Here is a 25700-nt window from a genome sequence, read left to right on the forward strand (position 1 = left end):
CCCTCCTCCTCCCCACTGGTCCTTCTCCTGAAGCCTAGGGACACAGAGTAGACAAGTCAAACTCAGTCCCTGTCCCAGATAGAGCTGAGAGTCCAGTGCGAAAGGAAGGCTGTAAACAAGCAAGCACAAAAATAAATTCCTATTGAGACTAACATGAGAATTTTTAAAAAATAGAGATCAAGAGCAGTGGACCCAGTTGGGGAGATAAGTAGTCAGGAAAGGTGGCACTACACTGAGTCCAGAGGATGAGAATGAACCAATCGGACAAGAAAGAGGGGCGAGTGATTCCATCAGAGGGAGACAGACAAAGGAATGATGTAGTCCTAGAACAGGAAGTGGGGAAAGAGGAACTAGGCAGACTAGGATATGGGAGAGGGCCATAATGAGATGAGGGAGGTATTCCAGAACCTTGCATGGAAAGAGATACAGGCATTGGCACAGGCCTCCTGGAGACTGCTTGTCCCCAAACAGCATCAGGTACCTCCCCACAGCCATTTCTTTCTTGTTGACTCAAATGACTTGCTATCTCCAGAAGCCACTAAATCTAAGGAAAGCTGGGGCTCTCATGAGCCTCAGGAGTGATGCTCTATACTCTAGCCTGTGTGGGTCTAGAGTCTGCAGGGGAGGCCGTTCTTACCAATGAGACACAAGGGAGGGACCAGGAGGCCATTTAGGAAAAGTATCCTTCCTCTAAAGACAGACCTGTGTAAGGGAGCTTCTCTCTTCTGGTTTTGGGACATTGATGAGTGAGGGTGTGATGTCTGGCACCAATGCAGCCATTTCTTCATCATGAGGAGACATCTGTGGGCAAGAGCCAACATATTAAGCAGGACAGAACATAAAGACAGAAGGCACCTGAGTTACTGCTGACAGTGTTCAATGCCTCACTAAGTACTCTGAAGCCACACTCCCTCCAGACTTCAGGTCGTATAAGATACTATATCCTGTTTATGCTGGAGCTGTTTTGAACCTGGATTTCACGTCTTCCATCCCAACTGATAGGATTCCTCTTCAGCCAGCCAGTTCTATCAAAACAGAATGTCTGGCTTAGCTGTTTGCTCTTTCTCTTTCCAGAGGACCCTACAGGTTTCTCCATGCTACTCCCTGCCTCAAAGAGTTAGAGGTACAAGCCTCCCCAAAGGAAACTTACAACCTCAGGATATTGGGGGAAATTTCTGTTCAGAGCAGTGAAATGATCAAAAATAGAAAAGTGAAGAAAGCATCATGCTTAATGACACCATCTAATAATAGTTTAAAAAAAGGAAAACCTCACCATGCCTGAGTCCATGTTCCTGCTCTAATCAGCAGAGGTTGTGTGTGTGCACGCTCAGTCCTGTCTGACTCTTCGCGACCTCATGGACTGTAGGCCGTCAGGCTCCTCTGCCCATGGGATTTTTCAGGCAAGAATACTGGAGTGGGTTGCCATTTCCTCCTCCAGGGGATATTCCTGCACAGGAATTGAACCCGTGTTTCCACGGTCTCCTGCACTGGCAGGCAGATTCTTTACCACTGAGCCACCTGGGAAGTCTCAGTAGACGTAACAATAAGATCTTAGGTCATTTTATCCTTGTAATACTTCTAGGAGGTGGGGACATTTTCCTTATTTTATAATTGGAGAAACTATATATATATACACATATATATATATGTATACATACAAAAGCATACGTATATACTATATATGTATATATATCTACTATCTACATATATACTATCTATGTGTATATATATATATATCTAGATATATAGATAGGTAGATAGATATTAGGAGAATGGGCTCTAGAGCCAGGAGGCCTGGGTTCAAATCTCAGCTCCTCCATTCAACAGCTGTGTAACCTTGGGCCTCAGAGCCTCAGTTTGCTCATCTATAAAATGGGGATAACATAACTACCACTTAGAGCTACTCTGAGGATAACATGAGACACTATATAAAGGACACCAGACCCAGAGTATAGTTTCCAACCAGGGATGTACACTATGAAGGCCTGGAGGTACACTGGGATTTACAGGAGCTACTTTCTAAGTGGTGCTCAAGATACCCAGGCTAAGGGACAGAGTTCTGCAGAATGAAGAAGTTGTTGGCATTAATTTGTTTCGCCCACTTTCTTTGTTACATCTGACTTTTCCTCCTACAGAGTGAAGGGGCTTCAGAAAGGCTACCAGATAGCTGAGGGCTCTGCTGGGTCATCTGGGGGGTGGGGAGCAGGCACCGTTCCTTAGCTCTAAAGCCAACTCCAGCCCAGATCCTTTGTCAAACTATCTGCAACTGTACAGGTGTTATTCTGGGCCCACCCGAATGAGTAGATTGAAAATGTATTAGAATCAGCCAAGAAGTTATTCAGTCCAAGCCTGCTGACCAAGCTGGGCGATGCTGCTTGAGTCTAAAAAACAGTGTGAGATCATGAAACGCCTGTCTTCTGGGGGCAGTAGACTCTAAAGGGAGCTGCTAAAGAGGAGGCCAGGAATGTTCTGAGCAAAGGCAAGCTCCTGGGAATAAGGGTGTGACCTCCCAAAGTGGCTCCTTTTCCAGATCTCTGCCCCTGGCCAATATGGACATCAGGAGGCCTGGAACCCAGAGCCCCTGGGGCAGAGCCAGGGGGCCCAGGGGAAGCTCCTCAAATAGGCCGAGGCTGAGCAGACATCTCATAACAGATCAGCAAGGGCCTACAGAGCGTTTCAGTGAAACACAGGAGCCTCAAGCTTACAGGACACTGAGAGGGCAGACCCACTGCAGTCAGGATCCCTAATCCCTCAGGGCGGGCAGGCACATAAATGGGTAAGGTGAGCAGAGGGGTTACGATGAAAATACCCCACCTGTTGGAGAAGCCTCCACCCCCCACCACCACCAGGACTGTCACCAAGCAGGACAGCGGCCTAGCGGTCCCAAGTCTACCCAGCTATTATGAGAGAGAAGCAAGAAATCTGAATGAATGCTTCTGTGAAATTTCCACATTTTTCAATGTTGGTTTATTTCTTTTAGACACAGCACAACCCAATCAAAACATATCTGTGGGCAACACTGGGCCTCAGGCCACCAGTTTGCAACCTTAATCAAAAAGGCAGAAAGAATATAACATTAAAGGAGCAGATACTGGAGTCTGGACGTTTCCTTGAGCTCACCTCAGCCCCCCTCCCTCCCATGCCCCTCCCCTGAATGGGCTCCACAAGTTCCACCCACCAGGCAATGCCCACAGTCCTGGAAACACCTCTCCAAGCAAGAAAATCCTCTTCCTGAAGCCTGGGTTTCCTCCCCGAACGAACCGGATGGATGGATTACCATGTGGGAAGAAAAAGGCCTGCGCATGCACCCGGCTCCAGACCCCAGTATTTATACAGTTTCATAAACAGTAAGTGATTATTTTGTTTCATAAGAACAATCACTATGCAAATGAAACCTCCAGCTAATACAAACAAGGCTGTTAAATTCACTTGCCAATGTTTATGAAAAGAAACTCGGTGCAGCCCTGACCAAGCTCGCTAAGAAAATGTTTAATCACAAGATACATTTAAGTGAGGAAATTAGGCAAATAAGAATAGATATCCTGACTTTGCTCCCAGAGCCCCCACCACCACCACCCACCCCCTCCTCCATTTAACAAGAGAATGAAATGAAAAGATTCCCAGAGGACCAACAGATGTCAAGACTCCAGGAGAAAAAGGCAAAAAAATGCAGAGATTAGAGAAGCATGGGTCCCAAATTTGAACAGCTCCCCGCAGGGTCTGCCACCCCATTTTTCACATTTGTGTTTTTCAGTGGGGCAGTGGGAAAGGAGGAGGGGGAGGGCCCAGGAGGATCCGCAGGGCAGGGCCGGTGGTCAAGCAGGGCGGGCATGCGGATATTCCCACCGGCTCATGGTTCCTACAGTTGGCAGCGCTGGAAGCCAGGACACATTCTATGCAGGGAGCGATCCCACATGGGGCCAGGCCCCTGGACCACAGAACGAGCACTCAGGATAGAGTGAGATCCCAGCTGGCGGGCATCCTGGGGCCTTGGCTTCCCACAGCCTGCTGCAGGGCAGGGGGTAGGCCTGGGGACCCAGGCAACACCAGAGCAGGATGGAATAATGGGACGGGGCTCGGGCAGAACCCCTGGAGGAGGATCTCAAGTCCTTAGACTGCCATGCAAGAGTCCCAGAAAGAGTTAACATTCCTAGTATCAGCATGGATTTTAAAATGTCAGGGCAGTGAAAACTCATCTCATCAGGCTTACCTGGGCTCTGACCCCTGTGGTTCCACCATGGACAGCCTGTGTGACTTTAAGCAAGTTACTTTCCCTTTCTGTAAAACAGTTGCCTTATCTCTGAAACAGAGTATAGGAAAACACGCCCCATGATATCATTGTGACAACATTATGTGCGTTCATTTGTTTCGGTCGTGTCTGACTCCTTGGGACCCCACCAGGCTCCTCTCTCCGTGGGGTTTCCCAGGCAAGAATACTGGAGTGGGTTGCCATGCCCTTCTGAAATCATAAACATAAAATGCTTAGCCAGGTCCTTGGAGCATATAGTAAATGCTCAATAAAGGTTAGCTACCTGGTCCAAATCCTTTGTCCCATAGAGGAGACCCAGAGAAGGTTGGTGCTTTCCCCACCTCACACAGATCAACAGCAGACAGGGAACTTGACCCCCGGCTCCAGTCTCTCCAGCAGAGATTTTAGAAGAATGAGGAGGCTAGGGCCTGGCGCTGCCCCAGGGCCCCTCTGGGAAGTGCGCTCAGCAAGGAGGCGGTGGTAGGAGGGACCTCTGGAGCAACAGCTCCCTGGGGTTGGGGGAAACCGGAGCCGGCCCTGGCAGGGCCTCCCAGGGGCCCGGGGCAGGGGCAGCTGTCCAGAACTATCTGTCCAGGGAGGGGGCAGGGAGCTGCCACTCGGAGCACGCTGTGTGCCAGTCCCTGGGGCCGGGCCGGCTCAGCCTGCTGGCTCCATCCACAGCCCGCCCCAAGGGATGCTGGGGGAGGCAGCCAGGATCAGAGCCGCCGGCTGCGTGCTCCCCTCCCCCAGCAACAGGGGACTAAAGTGGGTCAAGGAGGAAGGAGGGGGCCCAGGAGGCCTGGGGGAAGGGCCCGAGGAGCTCAGGAGGCACCCAGAGGGAGGCGACCAGGGGAGGATGCCTGGTAAAGCAGAACCGTGTGTGTGGTGGACCGTGGGGGTGGGCAGGGCAGAGCTGCCAAGGGTTTGGGGGTTCTCGAAATCACTTCAGAATTATCTCCAAGGGGCCTTAGCCCAGGTTCCTACTCCCCGAGGTCCTTCCTTTGCCTCCTCCCCTTGGTCTCAAGGGCTCCATTCTCCCCCTAATCCCCCGGCCTTTGCCAGAGCTGCACCCCCCACCAGACCCCCAGACCGGGGGTCTGTAAGGAGTCCTCTTACAAGGCTCTCCATCAGCCCTGGCCTCCTGGCTCAGACCTGAAGGTAGGCCCAGCTTGGTCCAGCAGTCCAGCCAGCAGGGGCAGTGTGGGGAGAAGCAATCCAGCGGAGCCCACCCTTAGAAGCCCAGCAGGTCTGTGGCGTTATCAGGTCAAGTCAGGCCCCGGTCACCAGGGAGAAGAGTGAGAGTGGGTCCCACCACCCGCCCCCCAGGGTGCCCTTGGGGAGCCTGGTGCCAAATGAAAGGGAGGGAGACAGGAAATGCCAGGCAGGGCTGGTCCCAGCTTGGAGGGGAGGCCGGGCTTCGGGCCCCTCGGAGGTAGGGGTTGGGGGCCACAGCCCGACTCTGGGAGGCATGGACTCTAGTCGGCCTCCACCCCAGGCTGGCCCTGGCCCAATCATCGGCTTCTCTCCCGGCTCCTCCACCCTGCGTGGCCTTTAAAAAAAAAAAAAAAAGGAAACAACCACCCAGGCAACTCGATATGGCCCAGAAACCTCCAGGGTCCCTGGGTTCCAGGAAGCCTGCGCAGGAGGAGGTGGAGGGCAGGGAATGCAGAGGGTCGGTGCCCAGAGAGAGGGACTTCAGAAGGGAGGGCAAGCTTGCTTGCTCCTGGGCCTCTTGGCTACGATGGGTGTCTGCTGAAGGGCTGCCTGGAAACCCAGCCCTAGAGGGGCTCCTGCCCTGGGTTCAAACCCAGGCTCTGGGGAAAACTCTGGTGGGGAAGAAGATGCAGGCCCACTAGCCATGTCCTGGGCTTACGGGGCAGTTTGAGTGGAACCAGAGAGAGGTCCAGAGGGCAGGGCCCTTTAAATCTTTGAGTTCCCTCAGCAAGGCCATCCATGCCAAACCACCACATCCCAGATTTCTGGGCTGGGCCTGCTGGACTCTTGGGGCCTGGGGATGGGTGGGGGACAGCAGAAGGAAGGACTCCCCACCCTGAATGCGGCAAGTAAGTACCTCCCATCCGACAGAACAGAGGGTCAGCCTGGCTGTGCAGTTCCGACGAAACCAGGAAGCAGGTACAGCCCTGTCCACCAGCCAGCCACCCTGACTTTGACTGTTCCCAGGGGCTGGCCCCATCCTCCCGCCCCAGCCTGTGCAAGCTGCTTCTCCCCGGGCTGAATTTGAGAAGAAGGCCCAGGCAGGCAGGAGTCGCGGAGGAGAGTGGGGGAGTGTGGACTTGGCCACCAGCTGGGAGTTACCAGCCTCAGAGTTCATCACTGTTTATGGGTCTGTCTCCCAACCCAGCTCCTGGGGGAGAGTACGGAAGGAAGGTGGCTCTGGGAGTGATGAGGGCGGGCACCTGGTGTCGGGCAGCCCGGCTCTGACACAAAATCTCGAAGCTCAGGCTGACCCACCATGCATTCTCACCTGCAGGATGGCGAGTGTAATGGGACCAGGCTTACAGGGCTGTTGAGGGTATTCACGAGAAAACATGTATAAAGCGCTCAGCAAGCACCAAGCCTCAGTAAATATTATCCCCTCCTGCCAGACCTCCATAGAACAGAGCACATTTGGAACTCTCCTAACAAAAGTCAGACAGGGTGAAATGCACAGAGAGGTCTGAGGCCAGGTCCAGCCTTACACCAAACTCAGACCTGGAACATACAGCAGGCCTTGCACTCCCAGGGCAAGCCAGAATAGATATTTTCAGACAGTGGAGACACAAAATTCAGAATAAAGCCCATTCAGTTATCCAATTCAGACCGAACTGTGGATGCAATAGGTGCATGAAGGCAGCTATCTTCTACTGGCCTGGCTGGAGGCCAGAAGGATGGGGACAGCTCAGGGACTTGGGTGCCAGCGACGAAGCATCAGTGCATACTTCCACCTCCAGCCCTAAGTCTGTGCAGAGGATATGGGCTCTAATATTAGAGATAGGGCCTGGGGGTAAGGACCCCTGTCTCTGGGACACGGGATCTTGGAAATCAGTAGCCTAATAACTGGACATCATCTCTGCCACAGACAGATGTGCAGTGTGAGCCAAGGCCAGGTCGCGGGCTTCCCTGGATCACCCTTCCTCATCTGGCAAATCAGGAGGCACCCCTCCAACCTCCTCCCTGGGTACTTGGAGGTGCCCATGAGAACCTCTAGAGCCACTCTGTGCTCAGAGGTCATGCATACCTCCAGCTTGAAATCTCAGGGTCCAGGGGCCTGCCAGGGGACTCCCCAGAAAGGACCTACAGGCCACCCCACCTGCAGAGAGAGTGTAACTGCTCACTGTTTATGGTCAGTCTCACTACCCCGCCTCCAACTAAACTGCAAGCTCCCTGAAGGCAAAGACCCAGCCCTTTTCACTTGGCACTGAGCACCCAACCCAACAATAAGATCTGGCCCAGAATCAGAAACACACATCCAGGGAATGAATGAAGTCAGAAAGTATCCATTCAGTAAGTGAAAGAGTGAGTGAAACCCAGAATCAGTACATGTGCTTGTAAATCTTGTGTCTGTAATTTCTTGAACATATATAAGTAAACTCAGAATTGCACTCCCACGCCCGTAATCCCCACACACGCGCCCCGGGGGATGGATGGGGTCTAGGGGCTTGCTTGCAAGTCCTGTTCGTCCCAGCTGTGAGACACTGAGCAATTAGTTTTGCCACCGTGTGCCTCAGTTTCCTCCTCTGTGAAAGGGGGATAATCACAGTACCTACCTCACAGGGCTGCTCTGAAGTTAAAAGTGAAGTGCTCAAAAGCAATCGAGGACATTTATTTATTCATTATGTATACACATCCAAGGACTGGCCCTACAGTGATCGACTGCCCTCTCCCGGCCCCGCCCCAAAGCCGCGAGCCAATCAGCGCTCCAGTCGGTACCGGTGCCCCCGCCCCGCAACCCTCCAAGGCGCACATCTGGCCAGCGGGGGCCGCAGCCCACCCACCCACCAGTGGCACCCGGCTGTGGGCTAGACGCCGCCGCCTGCTGCCCGCGCCCCGCTCTGGGCTGGGGACTCAGGAGTCCTGGGGGCGCCAGCTGGGCCTGGCCAGCCCCAGACTCCGAGGGGCGGGCGGCGGGGGCGGCCCGCGGTGCGGAACAAGCCCCGGCCCCACCCGGGCAGCGCGAGCGAGCGCCGCAACCCGCGCCTTCCCAGCCAGCCCCCCGCCGCGGCCGCTTTGTGCCCAAACCTGGGCCTGAGTTATTGCGCCGCAGCCATGGAACCCTCCCGGGCAGGGGGCGGCCCGACGCGTTCCCAGGACGGCCGCCTCAAAGGGGTCCCTGGGCCGCCCCGCGGGGCGGGCAGATGAGGCCCCGGGAAGGGGCCGCGTTCCCAAGCGCCTGGCCGGCTGGCGAGGCTCGCTGGGCGGGACGAGCCCCGAGGTCCCTCCCTCAGGCCCCCTCCCCATCTGTTCTCCTGCCTCCGCACCCCCCCACCCCACCCCCGGATCTCCTGGCCCTCCCCCCACTGACCCGACCTCTTTCTCCTTCGCTACTCTCCATTTCCAGTTCCCCTTCTCTCAACTCCCAGGACCCAAATCACACCGGGAAGCTCTGCAGACAAAGGCCAGGAGGGTGCTTGAGGCCCCCAGATCCCACCTCCCTTCCTAGAAGCGTCTGCCCTCCCCACCCCACCAGCCTGGGGTCACAACCCTGTCAAGGAAAAGGGTTGGGCCTCTGAGGCAATGGGCTGTGGGAGCCTCCTGGCCTCATTTTCCCATCTATCAGATGGGGATGGGAATGTGGGTACAGTGCCAGGCACTGGGGACCCGGCAGTGACCAGGACAGGCAGAGGCTCTGCCAGGTGGTGCTTGCAGCCAGCCAGCCAGCGAGGTGAGGGACCCTCTGAGCCCTCCGTGGTGACCTGGGCAGGGTTACACTGAGATAGGACTCCGTGGTTCAGAAGCTCCTGGGGAGCGATAGGGAGGCAGAAGCCGCCCTTGCCCAGAAACAGCCCCACCAGACTGACTCACCACTCAGAGAAGCATCTGAGGTCTGGCTGTGCCATAGAAACCACAGAGGGCTAGGCCAGTGGGGTGCCCTGCCAGCTGAAGAGGCAGAGGCCCAGGGAAGGACCACCCCCCCACACACATCCCTCAGCCCTTCCAAAGCACCAGCTGCAAGGCTTCCAGCCTGCCGTCCCCCTCCATCACCCTGGGCTCAAGTGTCACCTCCCAGATGGCCCTGTCTGGACAGCCTTCCTCACCACTCCCTGCCTATCCCAGGACCTGCTTTGTTTCCCAGAAATTGTTATTGACTCATGTACTTGTCGGTGGCCTCTCGCCCCTCTAGAATAAACATCTGTCTGTTCGCTGTTGTGGCCTTAAGCACCCCAAAGAGTGGCTGGTGCATGGTAGGTGCTCACCAAATGTGTGTTAGGTGAATCAATGAACAAATAACTGAGCAACTAGGAACGACAGCAGAACTTCGAAGCCTAGAAACCCAAACTGGACCCAGGTCATGCAGTCCCATGACAAGTGAACGAGCAAGTTTGAAAGTCAGAAGCTATCAACAGGTCTGAGAGAATCCCACGTTAGTCTTTTGAAACTCTGAGAAGCCCTGAAAGTGTTTAAAACGTGTAACTCTGTTTAACACAGTGGTTGCCAAATGTGTTTGGCCACAGAAAGTAGTTTTTATTCTTTTGGTGGAACATCAACAAAATCCTGGAATACATTTTAGGAAACAAGAATATAAACTCATCTCTCACACTCACAACCAGGATTTTACAGATGTCAACTGAATCTTAGCAAGGAGAAAGAACTTGCCTCTCTTTTTTCAGCAAAGTCAAGTCTAGCACAGGGCTTGGCATATAATAATAGGTGCTCCGAAAGTATTCCAGTGAATGGATATAAACTAAATTCATGAGCAAAGCCTGTTATCGATGTGCATTTTCTCTATCCCTGTGCTGATGGTCTGAACCATGCAATGACAAGACTCTCTTCACTGTGGAGGTTGGGGCTCACACACACATCCATGTACATGCATCCATGCACATGCATGCGTGCATGTGTGCATGTGTACATGTATACACACACGTGCAGACTCACATACGCGTGCACACACACACACATATCCACCGGCATACATACAGACACACGCATACCCACTCTGGGGCATTTGCCAGCCCACACAGTCCCCTTCCATGTGCCCGGCCAATGCACCCCTTTAGAAAGGCAGCTGTCCTTGGTGAGGTGGGGTGAATGAGGCATACAGAAGCCTCATTCACAACCTGTTGGCACCTCCAGGGGACAGATTAAAAGCTTGGTGTTTCCCACACATGTTCTCTGGCACAGCATTCAAAGCACACGTACAGGTGAGAGAGAGAATGGCTAAGTTAGACCGCTCCAGGGTGTGAGTCCAACCGCAACCATCCGGAAGGCCATTTCAGTTTTACAAAGCTCCTTCTCACACCTCTCCTGGGAGGGGAGCCCCCGTTTCATAAAAATGAAGCTGAGGCTCACATGGTGAAGAAGTGGGTGGGATAAGAAGTGGGAGTCAAGGTCCGCCAGCTCAGAATCCCCCCACACTCCCCACAGCTTGGAGGTCCAGGTGGTTCCCAAGAAAGACCCTGGCCTGGGTCAGTGACAGCAGCAAGACCTCCCCAGCTCATCCTTGTCCTGCCCCTGGGCACAATTCTGCCACAAGGTCATTGTATGACCCTGGACATCTGATTCACCTTCTCTGGGAAAGTCTGACCATTCACATGACAAGGGAGTTCAGCTGATGCTTCTCTAAATCTGTTATGTCTTGTGATTTAAAAAAAAAAAAAAATTAGCCTAAGGCCCCCAACTGAGTGGTGAGAAGTGTGTGTTGAGATTAGATACTGCCTGAAAAGTACATAGCCAGTGCCTGTATACAAGGGGAGCTCATGAAACGGTAGCTGCTCTGGGTGCTGTAATTCTATCTTTCTGGACCCAAATCAAACATTATACCCTCTTCTAGGTCTTGCCTCACTCCTCCTGCCAGAGGAACTCCTCCAACCTCTCTTGGCCTTCAACCTGCACCTCTATCGGGCCGCCCTCTCGGGTCCTGTGGTTAGGGTTCTGTGTCCACTCCAGACTGTGGGCTCCCTGACAGCATGCCCTCCATCTGGTTCATCTCTACAGCCTCCTTGGAGCCCAGGCTAACGTGCTCACCAGGGTAAGATACTCGGGATATGGATGGATTGATGGATGAAAAGGAAAGAAAGTGACGGAGAAGAGGGGAGGAGAGGAGAGGATGGAAGAATTACGGGTGGAGAAGTGACAAATGACAGATGAATGGAGGATAAATGGATGGATGCTAAGATGGGTGGATGGATGGGACAGAGGAATGCAAAGGAAGAAAAGGAATGCGAGAGGAGGGGAGAGGAGGGTGATGATGACAAGATGGATAGATGATGAATGGGAAATGGGTGGATGACAGATAAGTGGATGGACGTTTGATGGAAGAAAGAAGAGACGTGACTGCAGGACTAGTTGACGGAAAGAAAAGCTCACACTCCCATGCTCCAGAGTGCTGTCAGTTCCCCTTCCTAAAGAAATAAGAAATATCCTATAAAGATAAGAAAAATGGTCAACTTCACCAGTAATCAGGAAAGTACAAATTAAAACAATGGGCTATTTGTTGCCTGCCAGATTGGCAAAAAGGAAAAGTGGGGAAAAGAAGGAGAAGGAGGAGCAAAAGAAGAAGAAAAAAGGGACCTATAATATGTGGGCAAGGATTAGGAGAAACATGTATTCATACACCATTACTGAAGGTACATGCTCTGCGGACAGCAATTTAGAAATATCCTTCAAAATTTACAAGTGACTACTCTTTGACTTAACAAGTCCACTTCTAGGAATCTAGCCTAAGAAACACAAAGATTTATAAACAATAATGTTACCTGCATCCTTGTTTACAACAGTGAAAAACTAAACATCCATCAATAGAGAACTATGAACCCCCCTACAGAATCATGGCTGTTGACATGGAATAGTCCGCGACACTAACATGATGATGCCTCCTAGACTAATGGTTCTTAACTCTGGCTGCACAGCCAAAGTACCCTAGAAGCTTAAAAAAAAAAAAAAAACAGCTGGGGGACCACCCTCGGAAAGTTTGGATTATCTCGTCTATGGTGGGTCCCAGGTAATGTTCTTTCTTCAAGTGTCTAAGATGATTCCAATGTGTAACCAAGACTGAAAACTCACTGCTTCATGAAAACAACAAATAGCAGAAAGCATAGCCAACCAGCACATGATACTATCTAAGTTTACAATTGTATATCCATCGGTGCATATACATATGTTTTCATGTAAATTCACCACAGAAGAGGTCTGGGAGGAAAGAGAACTGTGGATAACAGTGCTCATCTCTGGGGGAGGAGGGGGTAAAATTATTTTTGAAGATGTGTAAATCAGTTATTAAAGATGTGGATATTGATAGCCCACAAGGAGGAGAACACGGATGGGTGGGGAGCACGACAGACCTCCTGTGCCTTCACTCGTGACCCTCTCTCCTTCCCAGGGTCCAGGGACTCCTCCAGCCCATGGAGAAAGCATGAGTTTCACTGTTGTCTTTTTGGGGATCCTTGGGCAGTTATAAGGTAATGGTTACTGACGCAGGCCCTGGGCTAATCCCAGCTCTGCCCCCCTCCAGCCATGTGACTTTGGGCAAGGGACTTCTGGGCCTCAGTTTGTGCATCTGTGAAATGGAGATAAATCAGAGAACCAGTAAGGGGACAGATGGGAGGAGCTGAAGGCAGGGCCTGGCACAGGTGATTGCCTGGCCACGATTGCCCTTCCACACCCTCCCCAGGATTGGGCCAGCCATACTGGTGGCTCTGATGGGCATATGTAGGGCCTGGACATTCTCTGTCCACGTTGCCCCCTGGCTTAGAGGAGCACCAGAGAGCCTACTCCAAGGATGCCTGGCAAAGGCCCTGGAGCCAAAAGAGCCAGGGACACCTCAGGCTGAACTGTCAGACATGTGAAAAGATACTGACATCACAGTCAAGCCCTTGACATGTCTTCTCTTATCCACCGTTCCCTTCAATCCACAAAAGGACTCGGGGAGCAAGGAAGGATCCCCCAGATCTGCCTCTCAGACTTCTCACCCTGCGGACAGGTCACTTTAAAAAGTACCTTGAAAAGGGGCTTCCCTGGTGGTCCTGTGGTTAAGAATCCGCCTGAGATGCAGAGGACACTGGTTCAGTCCCTGATCCAGGGAGACTCCATATGTAGGAGCAAGTAAGCCCATGCACTACAGCTACTGGGCCCGCATGCTCTAGAGCCTGTGCTCCGCAGCAAGGGACGCCACTGCAACGAGAAACCCGCGCAGGGCAACTAGAGAGCCGCCCACGCGCGCTGAAGTAAAGATAGCCCTCGCACAACAGCCAAGGCCCAGCACAGTCAACAATTAAATAGACAGCTTTTTAAAACTGCATTAAAAAAAAATACCTTGAAAAGACCTAAAAATATCTTTCTAGTTTGTATTATTTTAAAGCCTAAGCATCTTGTGCTTTCCCACTCTTATGTTCCAGGGATTAAAATCTTAAACCATGTAAGACAGATAGCTAGCCCCACCAGTTCCATTCCATCTCACAGATGGGAAAACTGAGGCCCACAGAGGGCACTGTCCTGCCCAAGATCACAGAGCATGCTTCCTCCAAACCACAACCATCCCGTGCGAGAGAAATAAGTCAATCTTAACACAGACCTTCAGTGATACAGGGGTCTTTCTTTTTCATGCTGTTTTATTTTATTGGCAGTTTTCCCTGCAAACACATCCTGTTTTCCTCCTTCCTTCTCCCAACCCATCCCTCAGTCCTGCTGCTATGTGGGGACAAACCGTCCCTGAAAGATGCTGAAGGACCTGAGGGCCACTTAGTGGAGACAGGACCACAGAGTCCTGGCCAGCACTGAGCTGGGTCAAGTATGTCCACTTTGAAGCCCCCTTAGGATTGTGGCAGGAAGAGGGAAGAGGGAGTAGTTTATTCAATTAAAAGTTCTGTTTCATTTAAAGTTAGTATGAAAATCTCATATTGCTTTTATTCTTTGAAAACCGTGTTTTACAAACCAGCACAATGATTGCCACAGTAGCTACAATCTCACAGAAGGAGAGCACTACATGCCCACCCACCCTTGGGCTAAGGGTGAAGGGGGAGAATAGGCAGAGAGCATCCCAACCCCACGAGGGTGTGAGGGCTCCCTGTCCTCCAGGAGAAGCATCTCCGGAGGAGGGGAACGAGGCAGGAGAGACCACCAGAGATGCCAGCCGGGAGCCCAAGTCACCCATAAAGACATTGTTTTTCAGTCCCTCAGTCGTGTCCGACTCTTCGCCACCCCATGGACTGCAGCACACCAGGCTTCCCTGTCCTTCACCATCTCCCAGATCTTGCTCAAACTCGTGTCCATTGGATTGATGATGGCATCCAGCCATCTTATCCTTTGTGGCCCCCTTGTCCTCCTGCCCGCAATCTTTCCCACCATCAGGGTCTTTCTTTTCCAGTGAGATGGTTCTTCCCATCAGGTGGCCAAAGTATCGGAGCTTCAGCTTCAGCATCAGTCCTTCCAATGAATATTCAGGGTTGATTTCCTTTAGGATTGACTGCTTTGATCTCCCTGCTATTCAAGGGACTCTCAAGAGCCTTCTCCAGCACCACAATTCAAAAGCATCAATTCTTTGGTGCTCAGCCTTCTTTACACAGAGATGGTCTGTGACATGTTCCTGTGAGTTTACCCACTCACTCACTAACTCACTCATTTAGGAATTCATCTAGTCTTTAACCAGTCATTTGTTCTCAGTTCACTCATTCACCTGTCTACCCGTTCATTCATTCCCTCAATAGCTTACACAGTTACTCATTCACCTAACAAATTCTTTTAAACACAAGGACCCAGAAGCTCAAGACAAGGTCATCTGCAGTCATCTGTAAGTGAGCATGGCATCCCGGAAGCCCACCAGGCTGACCGCATCCCACACAAAGATACTCTCCCCCTGGGCCGGTAGACCAAGGCCAGCTTTGCTGACTCTCAACAGGGCTGCCCTGAGGAATGGAGATTTGAGCTACTCCCTGTGGCCCCAAGAGACAGACACAGGACCATTGCACCTAAATTACAGGAGGCGGTCTGCAACTTCATGGAAAGAGAAACATGGGACATTCAAGCTGAAAAGGCACAAGTTGTGCCGTAGAGGTCGTGAGCTCCCGGAGACTGAAATGTGTGAGTCCAGGCTGGATGGAACTCGGGATGCCACAAACACATGGGAAAGCTGAAGGAAGTGGCCTCCAAGGTTCCTCTTCAACCTGGGATTTTCAAGATTCTGAGAAGTTCAAAGGCAAAAATGGTAAAGGTCTGAATCTTTGCATCACATGTGCCAGGCCCCTGGCTGCCCCTCTCTCCCCGAGGAGACAGGGCATCTGCAGAGCGGTCCTGGGCACTGAGAACGCGTGCTCTGCTCCTGGTTCCCCAGGGAACCCAGCACTCGCTGCAGCCTCAACCCCAGGCGACCGGAGCCTGCCCCCTCTCTCCATCCCCCCCACCCTGGGAGCCTGGTCTCCTCCCTCACCCTCTCCTTGGGGATTCTCTGGAGCTGGTGATTGTCTCTCCTCTTCCCAGGTTCAGACCTGCAGCCTCATGGGGCTAGGGACAAAGCAATGCTCAAGTTCAGAAGTATGCTGTACGTTGCTGGCAGCTATGGGGTCCTGCCAGCCTCCCCAGGCCAAGGGGGTACACCCAGGCCTGATGTACCAGCCCCTACCATGCCAGCTCCTTTATCCAGCCATGCCCTGCTCCCTAACCCAGCCCAGATGGCCATCACTCTGCCTCAGGCAGGTAAAATTCAGTGCAACAGGAGTTAGGTGAACAGTATGTTTTATTTAATTAGGATCAACAGAAGAGATAAACCTCACAGCAGGATAGGGAATGACAACGCTGCAAAAAAATAATTCATGCCCAGGTAACGAAAGGGCAGATTTCAATTACAGGAAAAAAATGGGGGAGGAAAAGGTGGCTGGCACCTCAAGGAGAAGAGTATAAGAGTCTGTAGCACCCAGACCGGCGGGCCAGGGGCGGTGGGCGCTCTAGGACTGGAAACCAAGGCAACTAAGTGGCCGTTCCACAACAGCTGTCCCTCCCCCGTGCCATCACAGACGAACCAGCCTGAAGTGTGCAGGGCTGGTAAGTCAGAGGGGCTGTCTGGGTCCTGGCAGGCAGGTGTGGGGGCCACGGGCCAACCTCACACCTGCCAGTCTCAGTCTCCAGAGGAACGGTGCCCCCAAGGAGAGAGAATGCATGTTCTCATCCTGAGAGTCGCCACCAGATCCCTCAACAGCTCCGAAGCACCCCCTCTTGCCCGGCTCTCAGCCCTGATGGAGCCCTAATATGTGCTTTGAGCACACCAGTCTCCCCTCTCTCACTGGAGCAAGGGAAAACATCACCAGTTCTCCTAGTCACTGCATCTTCGGGGCCTCTGTTTCTCCTCTCTCCCTGGAAAACGGACGCCTTGAACTGATGGCCTCCTTGGAGGGTGATGGGCTAAGATCCCCCCAACCCACCACCACCACCTGCTTGTCGGCTAAAAATGAACGTTCGTGACGGCTGCACAACGATGTGAATGTACTTAAAGTCACTGAGTCTGACACTTAAAAATGTTAAGATGGCAAATTTTACGTTACGTATATATGTGTGTGTTAGTCACTCAGTCATGTCCGCGACCCCAAGGACTGTAGCCCGCCAGCCTCCTCTGTCCAAGGAAGTCTCCAGGCAAGAATACTGGAGTGGGTTGCCATGACCTCCTCCAGGGGATCTTCCCAACCCAAGTATTGAACCCGGGTCTCCAGGAGTGCAGACAAATTCTTTCCCATCTGAGTCACCAGGCATCTTACCTCAATTTTTTTAAGGGAAGAAAATGAAAAGTTGTTAGTCCCAACCCCAGACCAGCTAGGGGAGCATCTCTAGGTTCTGAAAGTGGGAATCTACAATTTTAACCAGCTTTACAGTTGGTAAAGAATTTTCCTGCCAATGCAGGAGACACAAGAGATGTGGTTTTGCTTCCTGGGTCAGGAAGATCTCCTGGAGGAGGAAATGGCAACCTACTCCAGTATTCTTGCCTGGAAAATTCCACGGACAGAGGAGCCTGGTGGGCTACAGGGGGTTGCCTGTGGGGCAACAGCGGGGTTGCAAAGAGTCAGACACGACGGCGTGTGCACACACACACACACACACACACACACACACTCTCTCTCTCTCTCTCTCTCCAGGTGACGGTAATGAACCCAGGATCCTCTAACCTGTAGGAATCCACTGTCTTCCTACACCCAGGCTCCCTCACCTTTTCCAGCATAAAGCCTTAAATTATCTCAATAAACATCTTTTGCTCGAATGAGCATTCAAACTAATGGATTCTCCCAAGTTTCATAGCCCCAGGAATTAAGTTTATTTACATGCTCTCCCTCCAAAACCAAGGCTCCGGCACCTCAGACAGCACAACTGGTACAGCTGATGCTCTCACCCCCCAATTCTGGCCTCAGGTGACGTCAGCCCCAACACCCCCATTAGCTGCGAGAGGGAAATTACTGTTAAATTAGTGAGCCCATCTACAGAGCCCCATTTTATATCCCAATTCAGAAGATGACATGAACATCTGCTTTCACTTCAAGACATTAATTTTCAATTATTGGAGAAAAACAAAATTAGTCCTGACAAATTGCTGGCGAACACAGTCTCCTGTCTGGCGGTTCATAATAACAACTTTGGGGGCCCACAATTAGAGTCCTCGGCCGGAGTTTCCCAATGCGGCCCTGTCATCTGGAGTCAGTGGCAAGTCCTGTCCACTCTCAGGTAGCTGCCTCGTTGCGGCCAAGTTCAGAGAGCCGGTTTGCTCTTCCTGAAGAAGGCAGGGACGGTGGTAGGGGGAGTGTAAATAAAAACCTCCACCCTGACCACTTTTAGCTTCAGACATGTCAAGCCTGCCTCCCTTTCAGCAGCAGAATTTCACACCGGGATGAAAATCACTCCTGAGTTTAAGGGTACCTGGAGTAAAGGCACTTTGGAGAGCCTTATAATTCGCATTTGCCATCTGCAATGGGAAAAGGGTGGGTTACAAGGTTCTCTTACGAGATAAAGATGTCATCCAGGATTCTACGTCCAAAACTCACCAGCCCTGGCCTGTGAGTTCAGAATGTTTATTATAAATCTTCTGCAGCAAAAAAGCTGGGGGGCAAAAGGGGTGCTCCCAAGAGCCCAGGAACTTGGTTCAACCTGGGTCAGGAAAAGAAGAGAAAAAAAAACAAAACAGAATTTGCCAAACTTAAGGACCCCAAAGGCTTCTCGCGTGGCTCCGTGGTAAAGAATCCGCCTGCCATGCAGGAGACTCAGGTTTGATCCCTGGATCAGGAAGATGCCCTGGAGAAGGAAATGGCAACCCACTCCAGTATTCTTGCCTGCGAAATCCCAAGGACAGAGGAGCCTGGCAGGCTACAGTTCATGGGGTCACAGAGTCGGACATGAACTTAGAGAATAAGTATACACACGCACTCAGAGCAAGGACCCTAAATCCAGAGTAACCCACTTGATGGGATTATCAATACCATAATCTCATTTGATGGGCTTTTTATGTATCTTGGCTGCTGTAGTCACTATATGAATAAGAAGCCACTGAAATGTGAATGAGCAGAGGAATGCAGAGATAACGATGCGGCAGTCTTAGAATCTGACTTGTCACAACTGAAACCAGAATGTGTTTGCCTAACTAATGCGTTCTGACTCTTGAGGGGCAGGGGGGGTTGGTCACCAGAGGGAAGCAGATCAAAGAGAGAGAGAAAGAAAACAAAACAATGACAACAACCACACAGGAAAATTATATCTTTAAGAAGAGAAGGAAAAGACATTGCTACCTCCAAAGTCAACTCTGTAACTGAGCTCCGACATTGTGTAATTGACTTTGCAAGTAGAACAACAGCAACGTAACAAAGAAAATGTCAGTGTTTTCACAGCACTAATCTATAACGCTGGGAGGCCCTCCTGCTGTCAGCCAGGGCTGACAATACAATAGCTTTCAAAGGGATATTACCATCATGCTTTTATTCCTGACATCAATCAAGACAAAGAGAATCCTTTTCACAAGACATTAAAAATCAAACCTTTGTACAAGAAGATAGGTAAGACAGCATTCTCCTTAAAGACAGCCACACGGAGCAATCAGCTAATTGGCGCTCCTTGAAAGAGATAAAGTATTTTTATTTACTGAGTGTACAACCCCAATCGTTGGCTGCCACCGATCCCCGCAGGTAAGCGATGAATCAAAAGTTTCCATCAGCATTTCCCTCACTGCCCTCCCCCCACCTCTCCCACAGTCAGGGGGAGCTGACAGTACCGAAAACTTCAAGCAGAATATAACCAATCCAGACTTAATTAGTCCATTTTGGGTGTAAAACTACTCTGATTATTGACTAACATGCTTATACACAAAATGGTCTTTCAAACTGACAGGAATTTGCAGAAATTGTCAGATTCACCAATCAAGGTGTATCAAGGCTTTCCCCAGCTACTCACGGTAACAGGGAGCCTGCTAATAGTTTTCAAGGCATTCTGTTGTAATTACCTGGACCCAAAGATAAGAAAGGAACCCCGATATCTATTGCAAACATTTTCAAAATGTGAAGATAATATTCTTCACAAATACCAGTGTACCACAGACAAGGTCCAGGAAAGGTAAGACCATCTTACCTTCGGACAAACAAAGAGTTAACTAAACCCACCCATCCACCTCAGTTTAAACAAAGAAAAAAAAAAAGGGCCATAAGGACAGCTAGCCCTCCTCAAGACAGTTTTAGATGCCTGCAAAAAGAAGTTAGTGACACCTACAGAAACCTGCAGGTCCAGGAGCAGGGAGTTAAGAGGTGCTAACATTTGCAAGGGTTCATTATCTACCCCCTCTCCAAGGCACTGAAGTCACACAGGCACCATGCCAAGGGGTCCAAGATACCATGTCCCATATCTCTTCAGGGCTTGACAGAGCCACTGCGGTCTAGGGGACACCAGGCCCCTAGGAAGGGGAGCGAGAACTCACTCCGTTTCCGGCAAGAGGTCCCTCTGGAACTTGGAGCCAAGGTGTTCTGTGACTTTTCCCTCTGGTACCCAACCGACCATCTGCCAAAAATACGCAAGTGAGTCCAGTCACTCAGAGACAGAAATGTTACTCTACGTGTCTGCAGCAAAAGAGGGCGTGTTTACTTTTCAGATAGAACAGGACACCGCTGTTGGTTTTTAAACACTGTCTGAACAACAAGTGCTCTTCATTTTACTGCAAAATGGGCTGAAACGTCAAACGAAGAGGGAACTGGCCCCAACACTGCCTTGAAGAATCCATCCTCCTACCACCATCACCTAAATCAGCCTTTTTTCCAAGAGCCAGGCAGCCGTCTGCAGCAGTGGTGGGTTCCTTTGGTTTACACATCCAAATGAACAGTTAAGAGAAATCAATGCATCTAATTGCCAGACTATTAAATCCTACATCAGGGGAAGAATTCCACAGCCACCAGCTTAAGAGTTGGCTACCGATATAGCAATTATTGCAACTTTCTATTAGACTGAACCAGACCTGCAGCTTTAGTCTCCAGCTAGGAATGCTATGTCAGACGCTGCACTCTAGTTTCCTCCTCCCATGGTTTCGCCTCCTCCTCCTCTGTTACCATGCTGTAGCAGGCCACCACAGTGCCAGGCTGGTTTTACCCAGTTTCTTCACAACTGTAAAGTCACCGGCATCTTGCACCTTTCGTGCAATGCACACTCGGCACCTTATGATTAAACATTTAGCAGGACCCTCCTGTCCAAGACACATAGTTAAACTGTATTGCTTATTAAGTTTTTGCATGAAAGAAGTGGAAGAATCTAAATGGCAATTACTACACATAAAGGATGTTTTCTAGACTAAGACAGGTCCCTCCAAAGCTGAAAGTTAGTGATCTCACTGAGGAAGGGGGAATTAAATATTAGGATTAAATGTTAGCTGCCCCAATCCACACAGAAAGCTAAAGAACCTATAAAGCATTTGTTTTGCCCTTCCTACAAGATCATGTACATTTAGCCAAACAAATCTCGACAATTTACACTTGTATGTGGTCTCGGCTGAATCAAGAAACCTGTAACCTCAGAATGCCTCTATTTATTACATCTCAATTATTTCCATGGAAACACAAGCAGTGTGGAACTACACTGTTCCCAAGTCCTTAGACCACCAAATTTATAAGATGGACTTTGGAGGAGCTATGGGCTGGCAGGAGCGGAAGATAGAACCAGGGGAGGGGAGCACAGAGAAGTCACCGGGGGTAGTTTTAGGATGTCGGGGTTGGGGGTGCGTGGACACAGCCTGAGTGCTAATTAATATTAAGAACTGTAATTAAGAGGCAGTTGCTCAATGGAGAAAAATCAACAGCATTACCAATTATTCAAAAGTTTTAAGCCAGAGCCCGGGAAAAAAAAAAAATGTGTTAATTTTCCATATAAATGGAGAGGCTGTTCTGTGGATCTGAAGAGGCAGTGTGGGTACAGGGAGACAGGTTAACAAACCACCTGATTTCATCAGCCAAAATAACATCAGTGAGATGCGATGGGAACGGCCCCGGAGAATGAGGCCAAAATTATCAAAGGGAACAAATCATCTCACAACAGCCACCCCACACCACCGGGAAACAGAAAAGGAGAGAATGGTGTCGGAGGGGAAAATCGGTCAGAAAATGTGACTTTTGTAACATTCATAGGTTTTTTGGTATGTATGGGTTTTTTTTAAAATCACAAGGTTTTTGAAAACCAATGAGGCTATTCCCCCTACTGCCCTACTGCCCGGCCCCCTTCCCTATTTGTTGGGTGTGCTCCCTGGGTTTTCCAAAGAAGGACAAACATCCCAAGGGGGATAAGTGACCCCACTCCAGAAGGGGGGCTGTGTCTGTGAGTGGAAAGTGAAACCCCCCCACCAAGGCCTGTTTGATTTTCAAAGCAGCAATGCCGTGCTTTCAAATCATACTTTCTGAGCATCCATTAGAAACTGTTATATTTCTGTCTTTCCTTCCTGCTATGGGCTTTCACATTTCCGAGATCAATTATGAACTATACCGTCAAGCGACTTTCACAGCAGAATGCGCGGGCTAGGGAAGTCTACAATGCCTGTACTTTAACCCTGACACACAGCGATGGAGGCAAAATAAAATCAAATACAATTAAAAGGCACCACTGTTCCTTAAGAAGCATCTTTGAGGTTGAAGACCTTGTCATTTTAAACACGTGGTATGGAGCTGTCCACACTCAAGCATACACTTTTGAATATTGCTTTGGCGGGGAGGGGGGAGGCAGTTCTTGAAAAGCAATAAATCCTTCATGTGCTGTAACTCTTATCTATTCAAATTATCTTCTCTCTTAATTCCTCCCTGAATAAGTGGCTGCATCTCCACCCTGTTCACCCCAATAAACTCAATAAATGGCGAAATGGTGAGAGACACGAGTTGGAGCTGCTTTTGGAAAATGCAAAGAACTGAGGGAAGAAACAGGATCTCAGACTCGAGTGCTGTGTGGTTGATATTTACAACGCTTCTCAAAATGCCTACCCTGGCCTTGTTCCCACTTTGCTGTCTTCCCCACCACCAACTGGGTCTTCCCAGGTGGCTCAGCGGTCAAGAATCTGCCTGCCAAGCAGGAGACGCAGGTTCAATCCCTGGGTCGGGAAGATCCCCTGGAGAAGGACATGACAACCCGCTCCAGTATTCTTGCCTGGAAAAACCCATGGACAGAGGAGCCTGGCGGGCTACAGTCCATGGGGTTGCAAAAGAGTAGGACATGACTTAGTGAATAAACAGCAAAACAACAATCAGCTTGAATTCTCTGCTATATATGTTTATATATATATACATCAAGAGAAACATTCATTACAAATCATGTCCAAGCTCATTTCATGAACGTTTGCAGTATGATTCTTGAGTCTTTCTCAGAGATACACAGAGTGGTTTTAGAATTAGGTTCCAGCAACTCTGAAACACCCACCCATCTATTCCCAGCAAATTGCTCTACCTTTGCCTTCTGAAATAAGGAGGTATGGAGGCTTGGGTTGAGGTTAGAGGTGGTAAAGTTCTGCATCTTACTCTGTGAAAAATCTGTTTCGATACACAGATTTAATTCAAAATCAACTGCCCAAGTTAGATAGAAAGCCCTTTTCCAACAAGACTCCAATTGTACATTTTCTTCTGGGCCACCGTAAGTGGCTCTTGAAGGAGTGAGCAGTGAGCCAGCGAAAGAGAAAAGAAATCAAATATTATTTCAGGCCGAGAACACTTCTATTCAGCACAAGGACAAACATCTACCGTCTTCCTATCCGGCTCTTGAGGTGTCTCTCTTCTGGTTTCAACCAGAACACCCTGTAGACCCTCCAGTTCTGTGGAACAGGTCTGGCTGTCCAGGACTAGGATGCCTGCCAGGGTGAGGGGAACAAGACCAACTTCTCTCAAGGAAAGAGAAGAATAGAGAGCAGCCAGATTGCTGAGTTCGGACTGAGTTGGCCGCGTCTCACATGACAAGGAGAATCTCTGTTGACTGCCCGCGATCTCCTGGGACTTTGGAAGGAGAGCAATGGCGGGTGTCCCACGACCCTCCTTGCCAGATTCAGTCCCAGCCATTCCAGCCTGGAGCAAGGCTGGCAGGAAGGGAGCGGAGGCCCCTGAGCCTTCCCGCGCAGGCCTCCAGGAAATGAACTTTTCAGAGCAGAACTGGGCTCGGGCCAGAGGTCATCAAGAGAGTTGGGAGAGGACAAGGGCCTCGGGACTTTTGGCTCCAGAGATGTAGCGGCTTCTCATCCTGTCCTTTCTCTATCATCTCCCAGCGCGGGCAGGAGGCCGGGCACCCACCCGGGGGGACTGGAATCGGGACAAAGCAGCAGGCGAGGCCTGGAGAGGCCAGCGGGTGGGGAAAGAAGGGCAGGGGAGGAGCTCAGTTGCCCTCACGCAGCATCTCCCCGGGGGGCCTCTGCTCTCCAGGGGGGCCGCTCGGGCCGCAGGCGCTCGGTAGAAATAGAAAGCGAGGCAAGGACACGAAGAGGTGTGTGTGTGTGTGTGCGTGTGTGTGTGCGCGCGCGCGTATGTGTGTGTCCTCAAAAGTGTGCGTTCTGGGGATCCGATTCGAGAAGCCGGCCTAGGTGTCGAGAATGTAGGTGCCCAGGGTCGCGTCCCGGGAGCTCTAGGCGGAGGGGCGCGCGCGGCAGCCGCTTCGCTCCCCTGGGGATCCGCGTCCCGCCGGCGCTGCGCAGACAATGAACTCCTGGCGGAGGCTCCCGGCCCGGTTGGCCTCGGTGGAGGAGGCAGGAAGTGTGGGGGCCCGGGCCGGGAGGGCGGCCTGGGCAGCGGGCAGGGAGGGGGCGCCCGGCAGCCAGGGCGGGGACCCGGGGCGCGCGCAAGCAACGCCCGACGACCGCGGCGTCCCGGGGCGACAAGGCGTGGACAGAGGAAAGGCGGCAAGGCCCCGGGCCCGGCGAGAGCGGCCTCGGAGCTGCCGGCCTCCTGGGCGCCGGTCCTCACCGCCTCTTCCTTCCTCCCGCCGCCCGCCCGCCGCCGCCGCCGAGATTCGCAATCCCCGCCAAGTCGGGCCCGCACCCCTTGATTGGCCACGCGGGCCCGGGGCCCGCACGGAGGGAGCAGCGAGGGCCCCTTGGCTGCGCCCCCAGGCCCGGGTCCCCCGCGGTCGGCGGCGCCGGGCCCGGGGAGGGTCCGCGTGGCTAGGGTGTCCGCGGCGTGCCCCCTCCGCCGCCTCCGCCTCCCGCTCGCGGCTTCCTCCTCCCCCTCCTCTTCCTCCTCCTCCGCCTCCGCCTCCTCCGCCGCCTCCTCCTCCTCTCCGCTCGCTCGCTTGGGTCCCCGGCCGCCCGCCCGCTCGCCGGTCCCTCCTCCCTCACTCCCTCCCTCCTCGCTCGCTCGCGCCTCCGCCGGGCCTCGCTCGCTCACCTTTCACCGAGCGCGGCTTCGCCTGCTTCCGCCTGGACATGTCCGGGGCTCCCGGCGCTCCGTCGCCCTCCGCGGCCGGCTCCCCCCGCCGCCCCCTGCCGCTCCGGGCTGCCCTTCTCCCCCTTCTCCTCCTCCTGCCTCTCGGAAACTTTTTTTTTTGCAGCCGGGTCGGCAGCTGTGGGGAGCGGATCGCAGGTCCGGGGCGGCCTCCCTGGGGGGGGCGGCCCGGGCCGGCCGAGGCCGCTCCGGGGCGGGGGGAGGCCCGGGGGGCGCGCCGGGGCCCTGCCTGTTGCAATGCGGCAGCCGGGGGCTCTCGGTCCCAGCGGCGGTCCCAGCGGCGCGGGGAGTCCGGAGGCCACTCGGCCGAGCCGAGTTATGCAAAAAAAAAAAAAAAAAAAAAGCCGCCCCCCTCCTCCTCCCCACCCCCCGCCGGCCCCCGGCCCCTGCGGCCCCCTCCCTCC

General features: G+C 52.1%; 1 protein-coding gene across 1 annotated transcript in view; it reads right to left on the reverse strand.

The window, feature by feature from the left end:
* Positions 1-25300, reverse strand: part of ZNF423 (zinc finger protein 423) — a 342900-nt gene extending 317600 nt beyond the window's left edge. The window contains exon 1 of the mRNA XM_027977817.3: positions 25240-25300. Coding sequence (XP_027833618.2) covers positions 25240-25279 — 40 coding nt within the window. The 5' untranslated portion in view covers positions 25280-25300. The remainder of the gene's footprint in view (positions 1-25239) is intronic.
* Between the last annotated feature and the right edge of the window lie 400 nt (positions 25301-25700).

The sequence above is a fragment of the Ovis aries genome, chromosome 14, assembly GCF_016772045.2.
Source record: "Ovis aries strain OAR_USU_Benz2616 breed Rambouillet chromosome 14, ARS-UI_Ramb_v3.0, whole genome shotgun sequence".
Taxonomy (NCBI): domain Eukaryota; kingdom Metazoa; phylum Chordata; class Mammalia; order Artiodactyla; family Bovidae; genus Ovis; species Ovis aries.